General features: G+C 41.7%; 1 protein-coding gene across 8 annotated transcripts; it reads right to left on the bottom strand.

Moving 5' to 3' along the window:
• Positions 1-22: 22 nt before the first annotated feature.
• abcc3 (ATP-binding cassette, sub-family C (CFTR/MRP), member 3) lies at positions 23-27,278 on the bottom strand. Of its 8 annotated transcripts, none has more exons than XM_029133494.3 (31): positions 26,950-27,273; positions 17,833-18,009; positions 17,544-17,669; positions 16,852-16,989; positions 15,105-15,230; positions 14,814-14,875; positions 13,821-13,952; positions 12,335-12,598; positions 11,203-11,380; positions 10,884-11,045; positions 10,629-10,721; positions 10,235-10,438; positions 9,719-9,865; positions 9,563-9,650; positions 9,333-9,399; positions 9,114-9,240; positions 8,709-8,885; positions 8,392-8,559; positions 7,830-8,013; positions 7,633-7,741; positions 7,278-7,434; positions 6,915-7,122; positions 4,561-4,874; positions 3,116-3,315; positions 2,466-2,592; positions 2,229-2,330; positions 1,690-1,836; positions 1,447-1,605; positions 1,128-1,294; positions 846-1,040; positions 23-719 (listed from the first exon to the last, which is right to left on the bottom strand). In XM_029133494.3, the coding sequence occupies exons 1-31, from the start codon at positions 26,983-26,985 to the stop codon at positions 608-610; spliced, it is 4,653 nt and encodes a 1,550-aa protein (XP_028989327.1). In that variant the 5' UTR covers positions 26,986-27,273; the 3' UTR covers positions 23-607. The 8 variants fall into 8 exon arrangements, 7 of the variants coding, with proteins under 7 accessions (XP_028989327.1, XP_028989328.1, XP_040924345.1 ...); XM_029133495.3 differs by lacking the exon at positions 4,561-4,874 and adding an exon at positions 5,950-6,260 and having other exon boundaries at positions 26,950-27,272; XM_041068411.2 differs by lacking the exons at positions 23-719; positions 846-1,040; positions 1,128-1,294; ... (2 more) ...; positions 2,229-2,330; positions 2,466-2,592 and adding an exon at positions 5,950-6,260 and having other exon boundaries at positions 3,176-3,315; positions 4,655-4,874; positions 26,950-27,277.
• Between the last annotated feature and the right edge of the window lie 658 nt (positions 27,279-27,936).

Here is a 27,936-nt window from a genome sequence, read left to right as displayed (position 1 = left end):
TGTGAAAACAGCACACCAACAGTGTTCTTTAGTTTTTTATAAAGGCATTATCATACTTCATATTTTGGTGGTACAGAATTCAAGTTTTTATAGATTTGGTTCATAAAAGAATCACATTTAACTGAGCAAATGTCCCTAGATGTGACAAATGTTTACAAGGTAACTTAAATAATAGTAGAGTACAAAAATAAGTGGGTTTTATCACAAAAGTGTATGTTTTCTTTGAGGAATTACAGTGGCACAGGATTAATCTTTGTAGAAAAAATAACATCAAAAAGTTGCTGCTGTTCTTGTTTTTCCTCACAGCTGATTAACAAATGATACATTCACTGTGTTTTTTCATCCCACTGGTAAAAGGCACTAAAACAGCTTGAGAGTAACTAGCGCTTGCACATATGGCTTATTTCTCCTGCTGGTCCTGTTGTGGATCAGACTGACACTAGTTGCTTGTATTTGGTAATTGATCCACGTCTGCAGAAACATTTAGGCTGAAAACAAACCCAGCAATAAGTGCCCTGGAAAACTAGCAAGTGCACATTAAAAAAGGTAACTCTTGCGTCGGGCAGGAGCTGGTTCTCTGCCCTGGTTTGTATAAAAGGGAGCAGCTCTACTGAGCCAGTCCAGCATCCTTAGCCATGCCGTAGAAGATTCCTTTGCGGGATATGAGGTTCGTGGGAGTGTCAAACTCCGCGATCTGTCCCTTATCCAGCACCAGCACTCTGTAAGAGCAGAGGAGACAAACATCAGATATGTTCCAACATGTCTCTAAGAACCTGCTCAAACAGTTGGCAACGCTTTACAAAGACCAGTCAGGGATTTGATTTGAGAGAGAAAAATCAGCTAACCTTGTGTAATCCATGATTGTGTTGAGTCTGTGTGCGATGGTGAAGACGGTGCAGTCCTCAAACTGAGTTCTGATGGTGGACTGGATGAGATCGTCCGTTTCCAGGTCTACAGCAGCCGTGGCTTCGTCCAGGATCAGAATCCTTGTTTTCCTCAAGAGAGCTCGGGCCAAACACACCAGCTGCCTCTGGCCCACACTGAGTAAACACAACAAGACAAGGACACGACTTCAGTGGCACTGTGAGTACAAACACTGGCTCACTGTTGGTTTCCTCTGATCATACCTGAGGTTCTCTCCTCCCTCTGAACACTCCAGCTCCAGTTTTGCAGGGTGGTTGCTGACAAACCTGTGAAGGTGGGAATGTTCCAAAGCTTTCCACACCTCTTCATCGCTGTACTTCTCAAAAGGGTCAAGGTTCATCCTGAGCGTCCCGGAAAAAAGAACTGGCTCCTATGTTAGAAGAACAGAAGAGCAGCACACTTTTATGGTCAAACACACGGACAGGCTCCAAGTTCAGGAAACGTTCACATTTATTTGCTGCAGTCTCAGACACATAATTAAATAAAACCCTGATGTGATGTCCTGTATGTGAGCATATTCACCTGTGGAATGATGGTGAGTTTGGATCTCAGGTCATGCAGCCCGATCTCCGCTATCTTCACGTTGTCGATGGTGATTTCTCCCGACGCGGCTTCCAGCAGTCGGAAGAGGCAGAGCGTCATTGAGGACTTCCCAGCTCCGGTGCGGCCCACGATACCGACCTGCAGAGAAACAGACCAGAGCCACGGTCTGTGAGGGCACTGTGTGATACATTCAGCCAATACCGATTGCCTCATCATTCCCACCTTTTCTCCTCCTTTGACGCTCAGCGTCAGTCGCTTCAGCACCAGGTCCAGTCCCTCTCTGTAGCGAACGCTGTAGCCTTGGAAGTCTACGTTCCCCTCCAGGGGCCATTCCGGAGGGGGCTTCTTGTCCTCCACCTCCCAGGGGGCCTGTAAACACAAAAAGGACTCAGCTGCTCATTAGCCTGCTTGACTTTAGGCAAAACGTTTTGTTCCTCTAAACACCTTGGTTGGATTCAGACCAGGCAAACATTTACTACTACTTGGAAGTAACACTTGTTGTGATGGCTCCTGAAAAAAACGTACAAACAGTACAAATGACCTGTTTTGTCCAACACACAGGGCCCTGGGTGGCATCAGGTAATTATTATTGAATCTCGTAATGGTTTATAGGTGTTAAGCTGCGTGAGAACATGACTTGGCAGCAGGACAGTTTTCTGGAATGTGTGTTTTGCAAAAGGGCAACACTGTTTTCCTCCTGTAGAACATGTGCACAGTACAAATCCAAAGTGATAAAAGTGGACACGTTCTGCATGACTCACCTCTGTCTGGGTCTCGGAGTACTCCTTCACTCGCTCCACTGCTACGATGTTACTCTCCAGGTCGGACGTCATTCGCACCATCCAGTTCAGGGACATGGTCACCTGAGAAAACATGGATTTAGTGAAGAAAAACAAAGAAAAACAAAAAGTTTCATTTATTAGATGTACTGGAACTGATACTGGCTGCAGAATCAAGTAATTAAATATAGAAAACAAAGATATGAGTTGATAGTGTACCTGTAGAGCGTAGGACACTGACAGGCCGACAAGGCCGGGGTTCAGATTCTCTTTCCCGATCACAGCAAACAGAGCAGCAAACAGCACAATGCAGTTCCCGATGAACTCGATGCGTACTCCAAGCCACCTGGGTGATGGTGCATTACAGAGTAACAGGTAATTGTTTGACTGTTGCCTAAAACACGTGGTTATTGTCATGTGTCCTAAATGTGTTGATTATATATATTGATATTTGTGAATCTTCGGTACTGAGCTCAGTATCAAGTTAAACAATCTACTGACTGTCAACTCCCATCTTTGAAGGGCGTCTTTGCTATTCTGACAATGTGGTGATGAGCTAATGCGTTTCAATCTTGCACCATCTGTACTCAACCACTGGTGTCCTCTATTATATAATAATCTGATCTCATGTTGAGCAAATGGTTTAATAGAAGTATGATTTACTACGGTGTAATGTTTGGGCGTCTACATTTGGTGGCTAAATATACAGAGTTTGGTGAATAAATAATAAAACATACAAACAAGACTGACAGTTAACATGCTGTATTATCTTGGTGTGGAGACCCAGTCCAACACAACAGGGTCTGTGTTCCAAAGAACAAAAGAAAAAACCCAGCAGCCACCCTGCGGAGCTGAAATAGGATACGTACCTGTTGGACACTATACCAGGGTAGTAACTCTTTTGGTTCTCATCCACTTTCATATCACTCATCAGAACAAAGGCAGAGTGTCTGCCATAGGCTCGGACTACACTAGAGCCAGTGATGGTTTCAGAGAAATGGGAGTATATGGGAGAGCGGCTGACTGACTCCAGACGTTTCAGCTGCCGAGATGTGGCAACATAAAATCTCTAGAGGCGCCGGGGGGGAGAGAAACAAAAACATTACAACTGCATAACAGGTTTATACTGTGGATGTTCAAAAAGCATTATGATGCACACATGCATACTCACACCCACGCACATTGATTAATAAAGAAACACTGTGTAAACAAAACCCCTGCAGCCACATTCCAATTAACAGATTCTCGCTGCTAATATCACATCAGCTCCTCAGAGATGGTGACTTCTGAGACCACATGCAAATCACAGCAGCCACTCATAATGACTGTCAAATTAGACTTTCAGGTAAGATTACTGCAGATGTTTTGTTTGTGTCTACACAGAATTTTTTGAAAATTTAAAGGTCAATATTGCATTTATTTTAACATGTGCTCCCTTAATTACCAGGTGATTCACATAGAAGCTCTATTGAGAGTCAGGTGATGGAAAAAAACGATGCGGAAGAGTAAAAGGGTCATGCAGGAAGGATGCCATAATAAAGCTGTTATATGCGACCGTGTTAGCATAGTTGAGTAATTTCTGGTCACTTGTTATATACAGTGATTGCTCTTTTTATTGGCATAGCTGTGCAGCTACTGATGAGCAGATTTAATTTGGAACGTAATCAAATGTATTTGACCACCTACTTGAATCTCAAAACCATGTGAACAGAAAGAGAAGCTATGACTCCTTATTTTACTCAAACCAAATGATACCGTGCTCCTGACAGATAGATACTATCGTGGCAGGAAGTCTCAACATTTAATTGGGCTCTAACTGTTACTGTTGACAAATGTGACATGAAGGAAACTGAAACCACATTAAAAAGAACTAGAGTTTTTTTAATCTATTAATAACTAATAGTCTTTGTAGACAGTTACTTAAATAGTAAAAGTCCTTGGATCTCATTAAAAACAGTGGCTTGTATCTACTGTACACACACATACTCAATAATCACTAAGATTGTTGCTGCTGCTCAGAATGTATTGTTTCCTAATAACAACATCCCAATTTATCCCTTATATCAGAGAATGAAAACCTTAAAGATGACTGGTGCAACCACCTAAACTGAAACGCTACTGACTAAAGCTCCCACTAAATCAAACCAGTGGACTACTACTGGACTATCAGAACAAACCACTGCAACTACAACAACAAAACAACATGACATATTAATCTACTGATTCAACCACATGCAACAGGCTGGCAACATACACACTCAAACCCAGACACACATGTTGTATTAATAAGTTAGCAGACTCATTTCCTATTTACCTGAACCCACCAATAGAACACCATTAACGGGGCTATGACTATGAGGAACATTGGGGTGAGGGCAGAGCATATGAGCAGCACATTCAGAGTGTACCAGAAAGTGCGCATCCATATGTCAATATTTTCTGGGATGTGGGAGTCTATACAATCCACGTCTTTGCTGAAGCGGTTAAGTAACCGCCCAGTCGGGGTGCTCTCGAAGAAGGCCTGCGGAGCTCGCAGGACCCCCTGGAGTAAGTTGCGGTGTGTGAGCTTGGCCGCCCGCAGCATACTGTAGGCCCGGCACAACAGGCAGTTAACCAACAACAGCAACCCTGTGAGAGGGGGGGAGGGGAGGGGAGGAGGTCAAGTGTGACAACACAACAACACCTGCGTTAAATAGATTAGGACCCGTTCCTGAAGTCTAATGACAACAATTTTTCACAGAGTCACATAGGACGCCTTCTTGTGAGAAGGAACATAAGATTATCATCATCAGCTACCACTGGCCGGTCTAACAAACCTCTGTGAGTCAAAGGACAATCAAGTCACTGGTATCTTTGCCTGGTTTAAATTTGGCCTCTAATTCGATGTTTTGCTCAAACTGACCTCCTTACATTTGTTGCTAGTGTGTACAGTACCTGAGGGTTTTATCCGTTGGCCTAGAAAATAATTTAATATGTAAAACTAAGCTAGACACCGGTCACACTGGGCTACAATAAAACCCCAGTAGGTGTTTGTCTATTTGTACTGACATTAGTTTGCCGCTAGATGGAAACTATGGACAACAAATTCCCTGAGCAGGTTCCACAATATTGTGTGTGTGTGTGTGTGTGTCCTTGCAGTTACATCCGAGTGGGGCCCAAAATTCATATTTTTCTACCAAAGTGGGGCCCTGTGGTCACTTGTGGGCCCCTTTTGCTGGGCCCCACAAGTGAAGAATTGAGGTTTGGTTCGGATTAGAGCAAAGGTGTGATGTCTGCCTTTATTTGTGATGGTTATGATTAGGGTAAGGGGCTAGGGAAGGTTTTATGTCAATGGTGGGGCCCCACTTTTATAGCACCGCAAGGCTGTGTGTGTGTGTGTGTGTGTGTGTGTGTGTGTGTGTGTGTGTGTGTGTGTGTGTGTGTGTGTGTAGAAGGGGGCTAAAGCAGGCTGTGGGCAGAACAGGAAGCATTTCAGCTGTGGAGAGAGCAATGTGAATATAGGATTAGAAATACTGATAATGGCAGCAGAAGATGGCCACGCTGACAACGCCACACGCTGCAGGGAGGTAAAAGCAAAAACTGGGAGGAGCGATAAAGAGGCTGCTGGGCCGGGGTGCATGCGGAATGCCATTCCAGGAAGAGTCACAAGTATGCCAAGGAACAAAGAACAGAGAGGACGTCAACACCCCCCCTCCCTAAGTACCTGAACAAAGACGTAAATGCAAGCCAGGGGCGCTATAACAATGACAAAAATGACTGTGGTGGAAATAATAACGATCATGGTGGAGAGAGAAACGAAGAAGGTGCCCAGGAACATGAGTACAGTAGCTGGCAGAGCCTCGTCTATCACGTAGATGTCCTTGGAGAAGCGGTTGATGATGCGTCCTATAGGCGTGGTATCGAAAAAAGACTGGGGCGTGTGAAGTTTGTTGGTGAGCAGGTTATGGTGCAGCTTCTTGGCTGCGCTGATGTTCCCCATTGCTAGTGTGAAGGAAGAGACCATGACCAGAATACCTGGGGTGAAGTTGAACGAGAGGAGCAGGAGTAGAGGAGAAATAGGTCAGGTAGAATGTCTCTAGAATGAGAGAGCAATTGTGACGTACTAGGAGACAAAAGGCAGTGTCTGTCCTGAATGGGGAGATGTCAAGGTTCATAGAGAGGGAGCGAACATCACAGAATACATCACAACAACAGCACCAATGTGTTGAACCAATGCAATACATAGTCATTTTTAGATTAGAGCTGTGTCTTGTTTTGTTTGATGCGTGTCCAGTGGCCCACAGTCCTCCCATTGAGTTTGCTTCAATGAACTGTGCAACAAGAAGCGGTGTGGGTGGAGGCTATGCTCAAGTGAGTGAAGGTCCAGTAGGCATTCCAAATCAAAGTCCACACACAGTATGCATCATCTGTTTACATGCAGCATTGAAACAGAAGCTGGGTGGGGCCAGTGATTTAGTCTGTGCGTCTGTTTATAAAACTACTGGATCCATTTTTGCGTGACAAAGAAAGCTGTCACCCACTGTAGCAACCACCTCTAATAGGTTTCAGGTAACAGAGGCTCTATTTTAGGTTGTGAGCTCGCTACATTTTATTGTTGATCCTGACATTCAAGAACCACAGAAATACAGTCAAAATTCTAATTAATCTCATCCGGTGCTTAACGCTTACCTTGTGCTATGCCCAGTGCTGCGTACACCCCAACCCTCATGTGAACATTCTGCTGTGTCTGGTTTCTCGAGGCATCGTTGGTCCACTCGCTGAGCCACACGTTCGCACCAATAGCCGCAGCGCTCTGGCAGCCATACAGCAAGCAGATGACCGCTGACAGCAGTGGCCCCACCGCCTTCACGTACTCTAAATAAACCTTCGTTTTCACCTGGTGAGGAAACAAAACACGGATGTCACGGACAACATCAGCGTTAAAATGGAGCCTGTAGAGTAAAGAATCTAAATGTCCGCATCAGAAAACAGATGTAGACAGTTAAAGCCGTATGGATGAGAAAAGACAAAACGGTGACTCGACGGACTGACCCTGCCAGTTTCTGCAGTCTCTGCCTGGATGAGTTTGTCCATCGCCTGTGGTTTCTTCTTCTCTTGTGGTTCGGCGTGTTTCCTCTGACTGCAGCCATGCCTCCTCACCGAGCGAGTCCTTGGTCCCTCTCCATCTTGTGAAATGATGCTGATCTGTCTATGACATTGAGAAATAACCTTATAGGGATGAACATATCAAAAGAGAATGTTTGATTTAAATTACATAGAGAAAGCGCACTGATTATGAAAGTCTGGTTGTGGCATGTTTAACTAGATTTTTGCTTGTTTTGAAAAAACAGTTAAAGTATTTGTGACATGAGCATTTCAAACTATGATGTATATAGCGCTCTAATACCTTATGAAACTTCTCTTGGCTTCATTGATTACTGGTTCATTGTCGACCATGTCTGTGTGATTACTGAGTGCATCTTCAGGGAAAAACTGCTCCTCTTCGATTAAATCCTCTGTGAAAACATTTGAGAAATACACATGAAACAAGCAAACTCAGCCTCATGTTTTTATGCTTTGCACTAACGCGAGGCGTCTTTCTACCAGTGGCCTCGTCCTCCTCTATGATGTCCTCTAGAGAGTAGTTCCTGAGAAACTCGGCAAAGGCTCCGTTCTGCTTGAGCAGCTCCTGGTAAGAGCCCATCTCTGACACGCGGCCTTCCACCATCACCATAATGTTATCGACCTGAGGCAGGAAGCTGATGCCATGCGTCACCAGAATACGAGTCTGGAATAAAAGAATGTGAGCTCTCAGTTGGTGTAATTATTGATTACAAGAACAACAAAGCAAACCCAAAGACAGACACACCTTTTATTACAAGCTTAATGACAGAGTCAGGGCTATAAACTATGTTTCTTAGTGCGGTAAAATACCGTGACACAGAAACACCACCAGTTCTTATCAGAAATTGATGTTATAAACTGTAAAGTAAACAAGTAATAAACTGATAAGCCACAACTTCCCCTCCAGGAAAGAGAGAAAGCTTCTTCACTAACATCTGATAAAGAATCTACAGCTTTGCAAAAAGCAATACAGGAACTTCACTAATAAACCTTATAGTCACTGTCCTCAAACCAATGTTTATATCAAGTTTGGTCTCCTCACCTTGCCTTTCAACACGCCCTCTGGACCGATGAGGCTGTCGAAGATGTGTTTGGACACGTGGGCATCCACAGCGGACAGCGGGTCATCCAGCAAGTACACATCAGCGTCACTGTACAGCGCTCGAGCCAAACTCACCCTCTGTCTCTGTCCACCAGAGAGATTGATGCCCTACAGGAGCGAGACAGAATTGTGCAAGTCCCATTAAGTGTTTAACAGTTCAGTTAAATATATTGCAAGTGCTTTAGTTTATGTTTGAATCACAAAAGCAGAACCAGAGCCAATCCCTGATACTTTCCACTTTAAAATAGCTTTTGTACCTTCTCTCCTATCTCAGTCATATCTCCCCCAGGCAGCACCTCCAGGTCAGGGGTCAAGGCACAGGCCTCCAGAACACAGCGGTACTTCTTCTCATTGTAAGGTTTCCCAAACAGGATGTTGTCCCGCAGTGTGGCGTTCTGTATCCAGGCCTGCTGAGGTACGTATGCCACAGATCCCTGAAGGAAAAATGAATCTATTGTTAGGTCACTTACTATAAAGTATAAATATTATGGCTAATCTTATTTTACTGTTTTATTTCCCAAGCCATTTTTCCCCATCTGACCAATTTTATTGTCCCCCTATTCAGATTCATTTATTCTGTGACTTTATGTTCACTTCTGCTGTCGTGTCACACATGGCTGTTATGTGATGATCATCATTGCACAGTCTTAATTCAACCCCACCTGAATTGAAACCTCCCCCTCCAGTTTCTCCATTTCACCCAGCAGAGCAGAGATGAGGGAGGATTTCCCACAGCCAACATGACCCACCACCGCCAGAAGGGACCCCTGCGGCACCATCACGTTGATACTACAAAAGATTAAATCAGCATTAACACATTTTAAAAACAGTCCAACAGATTAGAAATGCAAATGTATAGCATGTGATACGTGGTGACATACTTATGCAGAACAGGAGCATCCTCTTTAGCCCAGCTGAACTTCCCATTCAAAACTGTCACTGAATATTCTATAATAAAATACAATATATTAAATACACCAAATTATTTTCCCCAACTACTTTATTAGTCATTGGGTGACAGGTAGAGGTAGGAAACAGTGCCTCTAGAGTAAAACGTTGTTAACCTTAATAAACTGACCTTAATTAGAAGATGAACAGCTTTTATTTTTACCTTTGGCAATGCCCTTCCTGTCTACTGAATCTGGATCCAGCTCATCATGACTCAGGAACTTTTGGATTCGCTTCAGTGAGACACTGGCCTGAAACACATAGACACATTTAATGTAAGCTCCTAAACAGGCAGAGAGCAAAACCAAACCATACCTACCTGTACAATGCTACTAATGACTTGAGGAAGCATGTTGAGAGGAAACCTGAGGATGTTAAAGAGCGACAGTGACACAAAGGCCTTCTCTGCATCCAGGACGTGGCTCTCATCCACAGTCACATATACGGCAAATGTTGTCAAGGCAACCTGAACACAGCAACAAACAGACCACTCAGACATACAGTAACGATCCATCAGTTCAGGAAGGAGACATGCAACAGACAGTGCTGTAATCGGAGTCAGACAGTGATTCGGCACTAACACCATTAGCAACAGCTGCTGGTACTGACCATATTACAGGGGTTGAAATCACAGAATGTTGGCTTGAAAAGTAGTTTATCTGCTTATCTTTACAAACTACTACATGTGAGAATAGTGCTGTTATGGCAGGACATACACATTATAAAGATATCAGCAGTGCTGATAGCCATGTTGTTATCTTTGGGAAATAACAAATATGAGGACATCTGTATAAAACAAAGCCAGCTAAAATCTAGGCTTGTGAACTGAGCCTACCAGGAAGGGGGCACTGGTCCACGCCATGGTGGACAGTGCTCCCAGGTAGGCCGTCTTGCGGAGCACGTTGAGCTCCTTCTGTCGAATGGCCAGGACCTTATCTTTGAAAGAGTTTTCCCAGGCGTACAGTTTCAGGACTTTGATGCCATTCAGGATTTCATTCATGAGTTTGATGCGGGAGTCCTTGTACTGCATTTGCTCCACCTGGGAAAAAGAGAGGTCGAGATGATGACACAAAGAAAACTTGTTCTTTATCTGCAAATTAGCAGGCTTGAATGCAAATATAATTCATGAAGTAAAAACCCCATAAACAGTAAAGTCACGCAAGTTGTATCTTCCTGTTTTGACAGTATACCAATCATAGATTGCAAAGGTCTAGACTGACAGGTTATACCTGATAGGCTCGTGTCTTCATTGCAATAACAGCATTGAAAGGGATTAGCATGACCATGACAGCCACGCCAGCCAACACAGATGGCCCGAGATTCTGTAAAACACAGACATACACACTCAGCTACTTAATGCAAATAAAATTCATAATACATGCAGAAGAGCGTCCTTGTTTTGTACCAATAAAATGTGTGAGCATGTAAACAAATAAGAAGGGACTATTTGTAGCCATGTATCCATGTAAATTTTGGGCACGTACATCCCAGAGGAAATATAACGCCAGCATGATTTGAAGAGGAGCAGACCACAACATGTTGAGGAAAGTGGTGAGGTCCATGAACCTCTGAGCATCCACAGACATCAGGTTGACGACTTCTCCCACTGTAGATGAACGTTTGGCAGCATTAGTTATCACCAGTGCCTGCAGAAGACAAAAAAAAAAAAAAACATCAAACAACAAGTGTTTTCTGTGAAACATAACATCTTCTGAAAGTACAGTCTGTTGCTAACTTGAGGTTTCCTCCTATGTGCTTGTGGGTGTGCACATAAAGCCCACAGCTGCAACGCTGCTTGCATACCTTCCTGTAGATGGCGCCTATGATGGCTGTGCGGACGTTCATGCCGGTGACAAAGCAGTACTGAAAGTGATGGTGGAGAATGAGAGTCTGCAGGAAAGCTGTGAAGAACATGAGGAACGCCAGCGTGTAGCCCCACCACACTGGAACGCCCGTCTGTTTGGTGAAAGAAATCAGCATCCTGGAAAGGTGACAGTGCAAATATTATCATACTGTAAAAACACAAAGAAGTTTAGAATAAATTTCCAATCAATTGATTAGTGCAGTAACCTCAACACCATCTTCAATTTGAGTATTCATTAGAAAACTCAATAGCTAATTTGTTGAAAAGAAACATTAGAACTCATCAACATTATAAATATCCTTCCTTCAATAAGATTTGTTATTAAATCTAACTAAATCAAATGTGCCTCATTAAGGATATAGACTTAATTTTAGGGATTTAATATGATTGTGTATGTGCTTCAGTGCATCACTACAGTTTTTATATACTCATATCAGTAATTTATGCTCTGGTGATTGCTACTATGTGATAGCGGCTTTGATTGTTCAGTTAATTTTATCATGTTATGCAGGAGCCAAGCAGCTGGCCTTTGCAACCTGTTTGACTTGCTGTTTTCTTGCTTAGAAATGCTAACAAACCCAGTATTTGGAATGATAGACTCAGGGAATGTAAGAATTAAAGGAAGGACTCTGTGTGTCCTTTATTCCCATATAATGAACCCAAACTGTTAAAACTCTCTTCGTATGATAGCGGTTAGAGATCTGGGTTATTGCTTAACTTTATCAACAAATAGGGACATCAAGTTCAGAAGCTAACAAAAAGCAAACAGGATAATTATTCCAGTGAAACAGCTACTGCTACAGTACTTTACATGTTGCGCCATTTAAAATTTAAAGCAGACAAAAATAATTTTGCATCCTGAACATCTAAGAACAGTGTGTACAGTGTGTAAATAAAGACCGCCGCTATACTTTGGATAAACCAGGTTAACATGCAAAAACAAATACAAAATGGGAAACGTCAGCCTAAGTACAGAATCAAATAACACTGAGAATGACAGGCTTGTTCAAGTTGGTGCAACCATACTGTAGCAACTGGTTGTAACATGTGATTGTGATTTTTTTTTTCTACCTGAGTAGCTGAGGGTTGACAAAGGTGATGATATCCTGCATTAACTTGAAGCCTGATCCAATCAGAAAGTAGGGTCCGAAGGCTTTAATAAGGGCGCGCAGGAAGGATGGCTGTCGGGAAGCGGCTTTCTGATCGGTCAGCAGCAGCTCCACTTCCTCTAGCTTGCTCTCCTCTCCCCCTTCTGCAACATGGTTGGTAGCCGAGGGCTGTGGCTTGGAGAACACGGCCTGACTTGATGGACTCTTGATAGACTGGTTACTGTTACTGAGAATATAACGGAGAGAAAATAACGGCTGTGAAGATAAAGAACCAACTGGGACGTGGAAGTGATGGTATTACAAAGGGTGTCGCACACAAATAAAAACAGTTAAATCCTATTTAGACAGCAAACAGCAGGGGCACGCCTGCGTTACTGGACACTAGATTGTATTATTGCTGACAGCTGGTAAAATGAAGCCAGGACTGGGGAGATGGGAATTTCAAGACTGAAATTTGGATTATAGTGGTGCCCTCAATTATTAAATAAATTATCTTTTAGTTGGTAAATGAATTACAAAAAGTCCAGCCACTACAAAACTTTAGTTTGAATGAGAAAAATGTACCAATAACATTACAATACAGTACAAGGAGAAATAACAGCATGGAAGCTGCCATTAGTGTCAACCATCAATTTATAACCATTATAAATCATGTTCAGTCAATCAGATCATTGAATATTTTGCAGTTAATATTAATGAAGTGTCGGGAAGAAAGTGGAGACAAACTGAGACATGCTCCAAGCTTTGTATGCAAGTTTTGTTTAGCAAGAGTCAAATTCCAGCAGTGAAGCAATTGGTGTCTAAAGTTCAACAGGACAACTACAATGGAATTTGGTTTAACACCAAACAGGTTTGGAGTGTTCCAATCAAAAGGCCTAACCGGGCTTTCTTATCTCATTTTACAAGTTGAATGAAAAACTAACAGGAGAGGAAGCTGCCTCGTGCTGCCTGCCTAAACTTGTGTCCAACAGCCTGACTTCTAGATTTAGCTGTAGTAATGTTGGAGAGGGACATAATCCTTTCATGCCGAGACTAACTATACAGTACTCATACCACAAAGTACCAGAACAATCAGAGGCAAAGAAAGTGTTTGATTGTTTTTGTTGCTGCTGATGTGTTTTGCTTGTATTCATTTTCCACAGACATGTGACACATTAGCTTCCTTTACTGGATTTGAGCAGTCCTGATTAGGCTTAGACAAACAGAATAACAGTTTCACATGGCTGCACCTATTTAATGTGACTCTATGCTTGCCCTAAAACTAACCATGAAAAGCATTCAGCTGCTCAAATGCTATTTGGGTGAAAAAAACAGGAAAATCTTCTGTTGCATGTGGCCTTGGTGTGAAAACACTGTTTTACATCTGTAGTACTGTATAAGTACATTAGATATTGAAGACACATGGCTCACACTGTACATTCATCTACTCTCCCCGTTCCCAAACCTACCTCTTGGCCTTGCTCTGCTCCTTCTCCCACTCTTTGAGGAGTTTGGGGACAATCATCTTTGAACTGTCACGCTCGTTCAGACCCCAAAGGTCTTTGGCCTCCAGGGGCATTTTATAGCCTTTCATGGCCATACTGGGAGAGAGAGAGAAAACAGTTTAACTCAACTTGCACCGTTATTTACTGCAAGGAATGAGACTTCACTGCCTCCTCTTGTTTCACTGCATATCAAGTCTTTTCAATGTGTTCTTCGGTCTCCTGTAAACATCTCATTGCTTGGTCAAAATTAGATTCTAAAACTAAAACCCCTTCATCTCGGGGCCAATGTAGTAAAAATGTTTTTCACAGACACTTAATTGAGTTTCCTGAATTTCCTAATCATCATTAGTTATGCAGCAGTGAATCGGATTTCACCGGAAATTGGCTTGATGCATTTTCCTGTACAAGGGGAAATTGGCTTACAGAAGAAAGCAAGAAGATGCTGTACTTCCATTCTTTGCTTCATGAATAATAAAAAAAATAATATTAAAATAAAAATAATAGAACAGAACTGATTTTACAAATAGCCAACAGAATAGCCAGCAGAACAAACAAATCATAATAAAAAATAAATATGGTAACCAGCTTTATTTTTTTTATTTCATAATGGCATTCTTCCTCATGTCATTTTCCTTTACTTATTTACTATAGTCAACCGCATACACATACTCAAAAGGAGGATAATGCTGCATTCAAGTAAGAACAGGAAAAACAAGAAAGGGGCTATGGGAATGTCTGTGGTTTTTTCAAAAGGTGTTAAGCTTTCAGGTAAACCCTCCACACCAGACAAGTGTTGTGTTCCCTCCCGCAGAGTGCTACTGAGTGACTGTATTCATTATATAATGTACTATTATATTTATTATATTGGGTTCTCAAAGTTTTATGTAACTTTGCTCTGTGATGCCGTACAGTATGTCTACAGTTTCTCTACAAACATTTGGGGCAGTGGGAACTCACCTTGTGAACCACCAAAATGTCATCTTGGAGAGAAAGCCTGCTGTGGTTTCGGGACAGGGATTCTAAGGAGAAACAGAATAATGTGTAGACAAACCCCAGAAAGGGGTAAACGAGGGTAAGGGTGACATTTCACCTAAATAACTTGTGTCTGCACTATAAGATGTGTGTTTGTCTGAGCATGTGACCTGCCTTCACCAAGTATGAGTACAATATACAGGAAGCAGGAATGCAACGCACAGGCAGAAGAAACGTATAGTTTCCAAATGAACACCATGGTGACATAAGACTCACGGGGTCTGTGACGGCGTTGGAGAAGAGAGGAGGTTTCTCATTGAAGCAGCAGAGGATCAGCTCACACACCACTAGGCTGAAGTAGAAGTAGAACATTGTGAACCGCAGCTTATCTGTCACGCCGCTCTGAAATGTAATACAAGCACAGACACACACACACACAAAGAGGCCCGTTCAGACACACATTGCAAACATCACCTGTCAGGCTGTGTGTTTACATGCAGGCAAATTAGACATGGTTATCAAGGATAGTATAATAGTGAGAGTTTTTCCATGTGCAGTACAGTGGATGAATGGGCTCTGTGTTTTCATGGAAGGGAGCATCATCACCTTAAGGCAATAAAAAGGAACAACAAATATTTCTATTAAATTCACAGAACAACTGTCAAGAGCTAAGCTAACCAGATTTTAGTGTGGGCTAGTTTACTGGATAACCGTGATCATAGGTCAACAAGTCTGCAGTGACTGTTTCGTAAACCATCAGTTACACATACACACTCCCCCTGACTCATGTCTCAGCTCTCAGCTTGATGAATGAGCTGTCAGTCAGGGTTTACATTTACCAGTAGGACACACCTTTTGCACTCTGCAGGCTCAATAGCTGTAATCTGCTTACTGTAAATGCATTTCCACCCACACACAAGCAGCATGCATACAACAATTTGATGAATGGATGAGGACTCATCACACTCACTTATGTAGCCTTACTGTACGTGGGGTGCATCTGCACCATCAGCATGACTTGCACTTTTTATATGTCTGATCGGTGGGTGTCAAATCACTGACAATGAAATAGTTTTTTACATCATTTACTGTAATAACCACCATAGAAACAACAAAAGACATGCAGACATGTGCTGCTCATGACTGAGTTTAAAAGAGCATCTGAGGTCAGGGGGTGTCATGTGTGACACCAAAACCAAAAAAAGAAACATCTTAGCAGCACACTGAACCTTATACTGACTTTGGGCCTAAATCCAATTATTAACACAGGCAACGTCCCAACGTTATAAAAGTGTGTTTTCACTTTGATTTCAAATTAAACACCCCGTAAGTATGGAACTCCCAAAACAGCCTAAAACATTTGGTTAATTTTTTTTGTATTTATGATTGCCTCAGTTGCTTGAAAGCATTACTTCCAGACTTCTTAGTGGGCCAGAGTTTAATAGGTCACTAATCACGTTGCACTCGAGGAAAAAGCGGAATTATTTGTGAGGCCTGTAATTCTAATAGATTAAAGCTCTAAAGCATTCTGGCTTTTGAAACTAAACAACTCAAAAGTAATGACTCGGTTCAGGGGTGTCTATAAAAAACTGAAAGAAAATCCCAAAACACTGCTGATATGCTGTAATTATTAAATTAGTCTTTAGGGTCGTTTTCCATATGAATTTGTACTGCTCCTTTCTTCAGCTTTCTTCTGCCTGACTTACTGCACGCCGCTTCTGATGTTGTCTGGGTTCTGTGGGAGCCCTGCCGGTGACCTATGCATAGCTACAAGTGACATATGCATGCTAGTAACAGGGCTACTATTACTGCATTCTGCTTAAGAGATGACCCCTGCAAACCAACCAGAACAGCAGGGTGTATGTGGCACGGGAGGAAATGTCAACAACACTGTTGTGTATAGGAAGGAGCCAATAAAAATTATCTACAAGTGTAACAAATCTTGAGATTGTAAAAAGGACAATGGAAACTAAGGACTGACATGTAAAGGGTACAGTATCGTGGGGCTACAGCGGGTTCTCACCTGGCTGGAGGCCTGCAGGATCTTGGAGCGAAAAGGCACAATGGCAAACAGCACAGATAGGAACCAGAAGATGAAGAGGACCCCTGAGGACTGGACCCCGCGTAACCTCTCCAACTGGATCAGAAACGTGGCCAAAAGCTGAGGGAGGAAGGAAGGAAGGAAGGGCATATTACACAGAAAGCGAGGGAGGAAGTAGGAAAGCCTGAGAAAGATTAGCCAAGACAGGATCACTGAGGCCAAGTAAGGTAAACTGTGGTCTGACTGGGTCAGTGTTTCATGTTTCACACTTTTTCTCTGCCTGCTTCACTGGCGTCTGTTTAACCCAACAGTCTTTAGAAAGGATGAAAACAACAAAATGCTCCATCTAATTATTTGCAGCCTGGCTGTTCAAAGGGACACCGAATTAAAATGCTGGAATGCCCGTCAAGAAACTGTGACATTCACTATTAAACAATGTGGTACACTACATTCATGTGCAAATATTAAAACCATAAAAATATATACGTATGTACAAATACATATAAAAAAAAATTATGATTAAGGAGTCTGTAGAGGCCATATTTATTAGCAATATTTGGGGAAACTGTCATATTTCAGAAAAACTTGTGATACGTCAAAAGCAAAACCGCTCATTGTCCTTAAAATGGCTGCTCTTGTGAAAATGCATTTAGATGGTGATACTTTTATCTTACCATCGTCATGCCGAGAATCAGCGGGGTGATAAAGTAGATGGGCGGCCGACTCTGTTCATGCTGCACCTCATAAATTGTGTAGAAGAGATCTGTCCAGCACACGATCCATAACAACAAGCCGAACACCTGAGACCCAACAGTGTAAAGCAGAAGGATGTAGGACACATTGATGCATGTACAGTATTTTGTAACAGGCTGCATAGTACTGTATATTTTGTATAAAATGCATTGAAATATTTCTTAAAGTACATAATAAAATCTTGAAATATTGAATCATGGCCCATCTCACCGTTTTGAACCTGTTCTTAATGGACATCATAATATAGCCTTTGTTGTTCTTCTTGAGGTAGAAGAGGTAGATGGGGCACACAGCCCACAGGTAGATGCATGGTAGCCATGCTAGGACAGACATCTGAAAACATTGTGGGAGGTCGGGCCGATCTGTATGGAGTGTCTCATTGGCTACCTGCAGAAAAAAAAAACGCACTTTAGTTTATGTGCTATTATTAAACATGGCTTACATACCATTCTTACTGTTCTCATGAAGTAAGAGTGTACAGTATCGCTCTACCCATTTCTTCACCCCCACATAAAACACAATTGGATCTTACAGATGATCTCACAGCAGTGAAAGGTTTCATTTCAGGGAGATCATTTGTCCATGTCTATGATCGGGGGCACATTTGCAAACATCCTAAATAAAAGTGCTTTGAATTACGTAATCACTCACTTTACTAGTATCTACTGAGAAGCAAATTAAAGGTCATCGCAACAGTCAGTCAACATTTCTCTCACAGCAGGTTATTTAGCAGAGTTAGTTAGATGCCTTGTAAACGGCAGACAAGATTAAATGCCAAAGTTCTTATTGGAATCAACACTTCATCACACATCACACGCACGGACAAACAGTGTGTTTACTTTTTGCAATGTTCTCCAGTTCAATATGCAAGACTGAAAGAAGCAAGTTTGTTAAACAGAATAATGGTACATGTAAATAGGTTAAAAAAAACAACAAAAACTAATGCTGTTGAAGACAAGCTCCACAGAAGTTATTTATTTTGTCACTGAACAATAAGTGACCACTGCAGAGGACATCCGAAGGAGAAAGGTAAACATAAATCATAGTGAGGTGCAGCCCTGACGCCTTGGTTGTAAGAGTTCCCCTGGACAAACACGGTTGAAGGCCCACCCAGACATGGAACCAAGATAAACACAGCTGCTGGCCTTCAGCCCGCCTCCATAAGTCACCACACCCATTTTCTAAAGCATGTGTGCTGAAGCTGGGTTGTCGTGGTGAAGCGGTGACAGGTTATTAGTCCTAGAACCTGTAAAATGTCTCTACTCTATGTACTTTAAGTGCCTGGAATTTTGGCTCTTGAGACCTAAACAATGGGACTTTCATTATTCTTCTTGACAGCAAAGATTTGACAGACCACGAGTTAAAAATGACCTTTTCATCTCATAACCATTTAGGGATTCTTTTCTCTGAGATTCTGCTTATTATTGTTTTTTTAAAAATAAAGAGGATTAAATAAATGGTTGCTAATACTGCGTTAGAAGATAATTAGGGAGGTTTATATGTTTGACTTTTTTAAGATAAGAATAAGAAAACCTTTAATAGTCCCACAGTGTGAAAATTGCCCCACACAACAACAGAAAAATAAAATACAGCAGCAAGAATTAACACAATCCAACAATATACAGGTGGGTAGAGTGAGTATGGAGTAATGGGAAGGGTTATTGCATATTATATAAATTTTGCAGTGTGCAAATGTAGTGACATGTGAAATATTTGCATTGGAAATTGGTTCACAGTGAATAGTTTGTCACGTTAGCTTCTTTCAGGTCAGCGTGTGGTCGATGAAGGCAGCTACAATCACAGTATGCATTCATTCTGAATGTGAGGCACAACCCAGTGTGACTCTGACAGTGTGACGAATTAAACAATACGGAAAGGTCAATGTTATATTAAATGCATGCGTTATCTCTACCACACACGGGAAATGACAGTATTTACTTACTGTGATAAATGATTGATCACACTGCACCAAATGTACATACAACAGGATTTAATCAGTTTTAGCTACAGTATGGTCACTCCCTTTCACATTCATGTGAGTTAACAAGACAGAGGTTAATTTTGTTATATTAGTTTAATCAATATAAATACTTTTCAGTTCTACAGCAAATGAAACCCTACTTTTTAACAAGAAAACTAAATGATTCATTTGGTTGCTTTTTTCATGGAATCAACTCAATATGAACAGCGGCTTCTTTCACTGGTGCTTATCAAAACCACAGCCTAAAAATATTGAAGCTTGTCGGTAAAATTTTAAACTGAATATTTTTAACATGAGGGTCTGAAAATCCCTGCGCTAAATACACAGTGTCAGGCATTTATTCCATTTCACAGACCTTGAAAGCAGCTACAGGATCATGAGACTTGGGAACTGATACTGGAAACTTCAACAAAACGCAAGATGTAAAGGGTAAACTGCTGAGTGATAACACCTATCAAGCCCACTTGAAATAAATGATAAGGGAAACTTAAACAAAGAGACAGAACAAAGTGCTAACCTATAGGCCTGGCACTGCTTTCCTCCCGTGTGCAGTATCGCATCTCTCATGGGGCTGTTGCATAGCACCTGGTCCCACACAGGTTGGGTTCAGACGCAGAGGGATATTAAAAGGTAACAGACTGCTTAATATACAGTAAACAAAGTGAAAGTAACCGTTACAGAACGCGATAAGCATTAACAGAGTCATTGTTTACAGAAATAGGAGCAGATTTATTCCGAACAAAATCAGTGTCTACAAACAACTCCAACACAAGCCGTTCTTTAATATCAAAATTTGCAGTCTCAGTATCTGTGTGAGTGGACTTTACTTTAGAGGTTGGATTTGAACTATTTCTCTTCCTGTCCATCTGCAAATTTTATTTCTCAGTGACTGATCTTACTTATAATCACAGCGACAAAAAACATGAAGGATTCACCACATCCTTCCTCTGGGTACTATGCATTGTACTACTTCATCTTGAAATATTCAAAAATGTACCATAAATCAGTTCTACTGCATGAGTGTGCCCAATATCAAGTGTCTGTTGCCAGTCTGACCAACCATAAAAAAAAAACAGAACCCAAAGCTCTGAGGTTTTGTGTTAAGCCTAAAGCAGCAGGCTTGTCAAAATTAGAAAATAAATTCAAAACACTCAGTCAGTAAAAAGTAGTGTATTGAACAGTTGAACAGCTGAAATTGACACAGACTCATTCACCCAATAAGACATGTTATGACATGATAGAGAATGACTGACTGAGATGACATTAGTGGTAAAGTCGGTGGCACAAAGTGGGCGCCAGGTCAAATACAATTCAGTCAATCATATGGAAAAAACCCAATTTAAACATGTGTGCATACATGAGTGATTCATGTGTGCTTCACTTATCTGTTCATTAGTAGTGGTGTACTGTATATGTATGCCCAAATAAATGAGTCTACCATGTCTAACTGAGTAATGTACTGTATCTGGTGTTTGTTATCTTTGCTGCTATTGTGTGATAAAAGTTGAAAAATTCACCCTGCATGCTGGCCGTCTGGTATAGCTCCACTTACTGGACTGTAGCCAGTACCCTTAACAGCACGTCAATAATGTAACATTGTTTACTACACTGGTGTAGTTGCCACACACACACACACACACACACACACACACACACACACACACACACACACACACACACACACACACACACACACACACACACACACACACACACACACACACACACACACACACACACACACACACACACACACACACACACACACACACACACACACAATTAATGCTCCATTACCTGTGATAGGAGTAGAAGGACTCTAATGCTTTAAAGCAAAAGTAATAGGCAGCAATATATCAAGAAGGCTCATTTGTTGTTCTGTGAAGAAGCCAAGTGCTAATTAACATAGCTTTTAGTATAAATAGGTCTCGTCTCTTTAGTCTAATCCCCTTGGCATTGCGTCCGCTTTACAGTTAAAGTATTGACAGTGATCAGGAATGGAAAGATTTTAAGGTGAAGCAGCACTAGGTGAATTTGCTGAATTTGCGTGACTAGCATCAGATCATAGGTGGTGCTTATAAAAACTTATAAGGAAGTAGATGTAAAAAAGAGAGGCTGAAATCCTAATGTAAGAGGAACTAACACAGCACTAAAAATAGCTACACAATATAAAAAGGTTCTGCTTTCTCTGGAATCCTTTGTCTGTAGGTATGATTGCATTCAAATTGCAGACAAAGTGCGTAAGAGTTTGCCGTGACAGACTTACTACAGTCGGTCAAATATACAGTGTCCCAATCACATGTACGTCAGCACTGGACCTGGCTAGTCTTATTCTAGTTAATGAATTTTATATTATAATGAAATCAATTTAGAGAATTAACCACAAAGCCCCTTGATTGTACCTCTCTAGACTTTATTTAATTAAATCTCTTACAAGCTGCTGGCAATGAACTTCTAACAGAGCTATTAAAATTTCCAATTGCAAGGAGTGGGGAAACAAACTTCACTTACACTTCCTAGCATATTTAGGTGGAGGGTAGGCAGCAGGGTTACCATCTGTTGTCCGTTAGACTGGAAAGCTGTTGAGTGGAATGAATGGAAGGCGGACAAGACCAAAGACTGCAGGAGAACAGGAACTGCTGCTGGCCATGTTTGCTAACATGCCGACATGGAAAACATTAACCGTGTTATTGACAGGGCTGAGTTCATCATCTTTTACTGAACAATACTGGAGTTCTGTGAAGGTAGATTGGACAACAGCTGCAAAACAATATGGGGCTGAAAAACAATACAGACCAAAACAGGAAGTGACCGAGACTGTCCAGACTGAAGGTCAATAAAACGCACAGCAGGCTGCTGTAAACCTACTGTAAGGAACTCCACACTATTGTAAGGCTCTTTTTTGTTTATATAGACTTGTTTCTACATTTCCAAAATACACACAGATAAATAGATTTTCACATAGATAAGACTCTGGCATTATGTGGCAAAACTAGTCGATTTCACAATTCTCAATTCCTGGTTTTTTGCTGGGTAAGCAGTGCTTTAGTTCCGGAAATGGATGCTACTTGGGGATTTTTAGTGAAAATCTAAAATGTTACAAGACTCAAAGTTTGGTTGGGAAGTTAACAAATCATAAATTTATAATTAGCATGATCCAAAATGAAAGCAAGATGTAATAACAGTTAGTGTTTCACATTATGTAAACTGTAATGTTTTCTAGGAACATATAACTTTACTGCGATTCCTTTACATTTTGATAGTAATGCTCAAAGGTAAACATTTATCTGCATACTAAGCTCTGGCGATACAGTACATGTAGCCAGAGCATAGTAATTTTCATCTGAGGATCTGTATCATCTGCACTGGTGCTAAAGATGTCAGATTCCTACTAAGACCTGTCTACAGCTACTAGTCTCCTGTTTATTCTGCTATTGGCAAAGTTTGGAATGAACTAATACGAACAGAAAATGTGCTTCTAGACCATTTCCTGTCACTTAACATGATTATTTAAGTTAATAAAAAAAACAAGTACATTTAAGGCTTCTGAAATTACTATTTAGTTGGTTAGTGCTTTACAGATAAATATTATTATTAATAACATTACTTAGAAATAAATAACACTCCTGGTAAACTAAAGCCTGAAAGCAAAAAGTAAAACGACAACTGCAAACAACATAATGCTTTATTTATGCTCCGGTCACCACCAGACCGCTGGCCTACAGTCGTTAGACTTTGGTCTATTGCTATAACTTAAGATAACATAGTGTGAGTTTAAGGCTGTGTCAATATCGCTACCTTTTGCTATCTCAATTAGATAAAAGATAACATACTGTAGATGGCTACTTTAAAAAGGGCACACCAGCTAGGAAATATCAAACTTTCCCACCAATCATCCTTTGTCACCTTTACTGTAACTTCCTCAATTGCAATAATTTCCTCTTTTTTTACTTTCAATTCAGCAGCTAATGAAGACCAACTACAACATATTTCTTCAACACTTCTTAGAGAAGTCATGTGACATAAACTCTGCTCCTCCTGCCTGACTGTATTTTTAACAATTAACTGTAATCAAAGCTACTGCCGACAGATTAAATTGTTGGTATATAATGCTGCTCATTAACAGGCTTCAGACCAGCCCAACAATGAGGGCACTGCACACCACACAACATCTGCTTCTGTTAACCCTCCTTTGTGTACATTCTACCTATGCACTGTATGTTTGTCACACAGCATATACTGTACGCGTTGGCCTTTTTATGCACGTGTATACTGCAGCTTCCAGAGCTTTAGCAACAGCACCAAGCCCTGTTTTTCTCTGCAGTGTGGTGCAAGTTGCTGTGTTTTGCATGATTTCACCATGTTTCAAGGAGCTGACTCTTGAAGACTAACAGGACACTAGCACGTGCTTAAACATTACGTGCTAGTGATGATAAGCACCATAGAGTGGGATAGTGAACAAATGTCAGTAGGGTATTTAACTAAACCTTTTTATTTGTGAAAAAGCAAACAAAGTTCAGTATTAGGTCAAAATTATGCAAATCACTGGTTGTTGGTCAAAAGCCCCGGCTTCTTGGCACAGTGGTTAGTGCGTCACGCTCCTGTCACCCAGGGCAATCTTCAGAAAAGGGCATCAAGCCTTAATACTTGCCAAATCAATCATACAAATCATTTGTCGTGGCGACCCCTGACTGGATCGAGCCGGAAGGATTTACCTTTACTGGTCACTGGTCAAGAAATATAATAACAGCAACAACTTTATTACTTGTACTCTAAAAAGGTTTTTAATATTTTGATCATTACAATTACTTACAGCTGCTAACAGTAATAGTATTCTTGAACTGTTGGTTGACATAATGAACATTTGCCAGATTTATAACAAATATGAATATTTACAGACGTAATCTGGTATTCGATAAATAGTTCTTTGGAATCAGCTTGATGGAAACAAGGAAACACCGATGGCATATGTCCGCACATATTTCCTTTGCACCAACAAGTCACAATGTGAGGAACACTGATTCAACATTGCAGTATTGCTTTACTCACACTTCCCCACACAAAACTTTGCAGTAAGGTAGCTGCCAACAGAGAAACACGACTGGTAACCTCACTTTTCTTTTCGGTTTTGCGGCAGGGTGCTCTGATTTTTATTATCTTTTACAAATACTGAGATTATACATGTTTTTAACCAGGCGTTAGTATTTCACCTGACCTGTACCTAACATGCACAGTTGAGTGTTAGAAGATTATATTGGCCTCCAGTTTGTTTAAAGTAGATGTACATAATTTCGTCACATTTCCTTAGGAAAACAGCCCCTAGGTTACAAAGATATGGCCTGAACATGTACTGGAGGCACCTTGAATGTAGTAACACTAACATTTTCCTTTTCAACTTACAGAGTAAAGCTCATCTCAATTACTGTACACGTAGATGTAATGTTTGGAAATCTTACCTTGCGCTTCTCTGTTCAAGACAGCTTCATTTCCAACTTTGACAAACAGGCGTTTTTAACTAAACAACTCTGATAAATACCACAAGGTACTAGAGAAAAAAGAACTTTAGCAACTAACAGATGACCATAATGGAGAGTGTAACTGCAGAGACTCAGGTGTTTTTATCACGAGTTGGTGGAGGTGATGCGTAAGGACATAAAATAGTGGATTTTCTGTAGCCAGAAACACTTCAAAATGAATGCTTGTGTTGTGTGCAGGATGTTTAAACACAGTTGCAATAACAACTTTCTAAGTTTATAATGTGTCACTGTTGTGTTTACACTTCACTGCAAGCTCACAAATGGCCATAACATGTAGAATTTGGAAATTTCACATTTGCCGTCTATTACTTTGTCCACAAGATTTTATCATACAATCTGGAAGAGACTCAACCTGAATGTAGCTCATAAAAGCAATACCCACGAAAAAAAAGGCTTTTACTTTGAAACGCCAGAGAAGATTGTGATTTATTCCTTTAGGTTGAATATGTGCCGTAGGCTATGACATTTTTGGTGGGGTTTCTATGACACCGTGTTGAGTAGTTACTCTGAAATGACTGCAAGGCAGAAAAGAGAGGGAGACGCCATAGAACATGGACTGCACGTTTACTATGATGCCATTAAGTGGACCAGTCAGAGCTGTCGCAGTGCAGCGCTGCGACGTGCAGGTACATATCTCAGAAGGTCAAGGCGGTGACCTTACACCACGAGACCGCACTGATTTGACGCAGACGTATAAATGACTTGGGGAGGGCTTGCATTATAGTGGTGCCTCACGAGAGGACATGTAACAAACATGTTAAAAGAAGCTGCAGATGTAACATGTTTATGTCTCACATGAAGAAGAAATCAACTCAATCAAATGCTTTTAGAGTATGAAAGCCACTGATGTAGTCACATGCTGAACTCTGATTTACCACAGACATGCTTTTATAAACAGAACCCCTCATAACCACAGAGACATAAATAAAATAAGTGAATCAGCGATGACCTCTCAAAGCAAGATCAAACAAATAAAGCTATACATCAGACATTAAAACCTCTGGAGCTTATGTCACTGTGTGTGTTTAACTAACAACAGCTGGCACGTGGTTTATGTCATTAAGTTTATTTGTAAAGATGAAATGAGCCCCGTTTCAGCTATAGGTGTGTCATCATTCATCTGTAAAGGAAGTGGTGTGAACACTCATAATCACTCCCTAAAATATCTCTGCTATTGCCCAATGTCTTAATGTCTGTTGAGTGGTTGTGACCTTGTGCAAAATCGAGTATTTCCTCATCTGATAATAATAATCAAAACGATATACTGATAGCACATTTCAGACGTGCGTGAGCCCAGACACAAGCATTAACGTGGCCGGTGTTCTCAGCGTTATATCCGCCTAAGGTGACTTCTCCCCGGGCGGCGGGCTGTGATGTTATCACCGTGCAGACGTATTCCTACTGGGACTAACGCGTGTGTTTAACGGGCTCTCCATTAGCTGCTTCCTGCTCCGTGATAGTGCTGTCAGTTTAATATTCCTACCGGGACCTAGCGTTAGCCGCGGTGACTCTGACACGGGCCTAACGGGGACCGTGTTGTGCCGGTGTGCACACACTACAGGGAGTTGTAGCTAAAGTCGGTAGTTTATGTCCCCGAATAGGAGGCGTGTGATTCAGAATGACATTAAATGACTTTTCTCACGCAGTACACGCTTGACCGTTAGCCGTAGCGCTATCCGTTACTGTACCTGTGCGCGGGAGAAGAGACGCGTGACGGAACACCGCTCGTCCAGGTAGAACGGCGAGTGTCCTCAAACACCAGTGACCTACAGTTTACGGCGGGGACGACGCGCACGGGAACGTACTCACCCAGAACGGCAGCTCGGGTCCGCAGAGCCGCCTCATCTCGGCCGCGGCGTGAGACCGGGGAAGAACCGGGGAGCTCTCTCTCTCTCGCGCGCGCGCGCGCTCTCTCTCTCTCTCTGCCCTCCACAGGTCGAGCCCTCGCGAGCCGCGCCGCTTTCCTAGTCTTGCGCGTGAAAAGAAGTCGCTCGCTAGGTGTCACATGCCACGCGCGCTCGGTCGTATAGTGAACGCGGAGCCCCCCCCCTACCCCGGACAGCGTGGGCCGACCTGCGCCAGGAAACGCTCCGTCCTTCCGCTCTGCTCCGGTGAGAAGCGAAGAGAGAAGTCACTCAGCGAGGAGTTATTTCTGCGGGAGGGTTCCCGGAGTGGGCGGGGCAGGGCGTCCTCTTACTGGCCACGCCCCCTCGTCTTCCCCCCTACGCGCGTGTACGCGCGCGCTCGCGCACCATGGTTATCACGGAGTCATATCAACAGGAGAAGATGTGTAACGTTTACGTAAACATGACTCAGGTTAACTCGGACTTGTAACTCTTTACCCAGTGTTATTGTCACGGACAGCTGAGTTAATGTGTTAATATAAATATAAACACACCCAATGATTTTATACCTGTAGAATAAAGGTAAACACACACCTGTAGGTGGAATGAAAGACAGTGGTGTAATATTCCTCACTACAAAGAACCACCTTAATTGTAATAAAAGTTTGGACAGAAGTCTGAAAATAGTATCAAAGTAAAGCTATGTTTTCTTCCTGCAGCTTCTGTTTATAAAAATGTTTGCAATAAGTTTAACATCATTCTGAGAAATCTGAGGTTAAAGGCAATGCAAATTTAATTAAATAGATAAAATAACTTGTGGGGAGCAAGCTCTGTTATGACTTTGCATATCATCAATTGATAAGTTTGGTTCATGTTTATGAAATTTAGGCTAAACTTGCTCCCCTTCCAAATTTTATCTGCCTGAGATAGAGAGGGCTGAGATATTAAGCTT

This window comes from Betta splendens, chromosome 19 (assembly GCF_900634795.4).
Source record: "Betta splendens chromosome 19, fBetSpl5.4, whole genome shotgun sequence".
Classification (NCBI taxonomy): Eukaryota; Metazoa; Chordata; class Actinopteri; order Anabantiformes; family Osphronemidae; genus Betta; species Betta splendens.
This window is presented reverse-complemented; position numbering and strand designations above follow the sequence as displayed.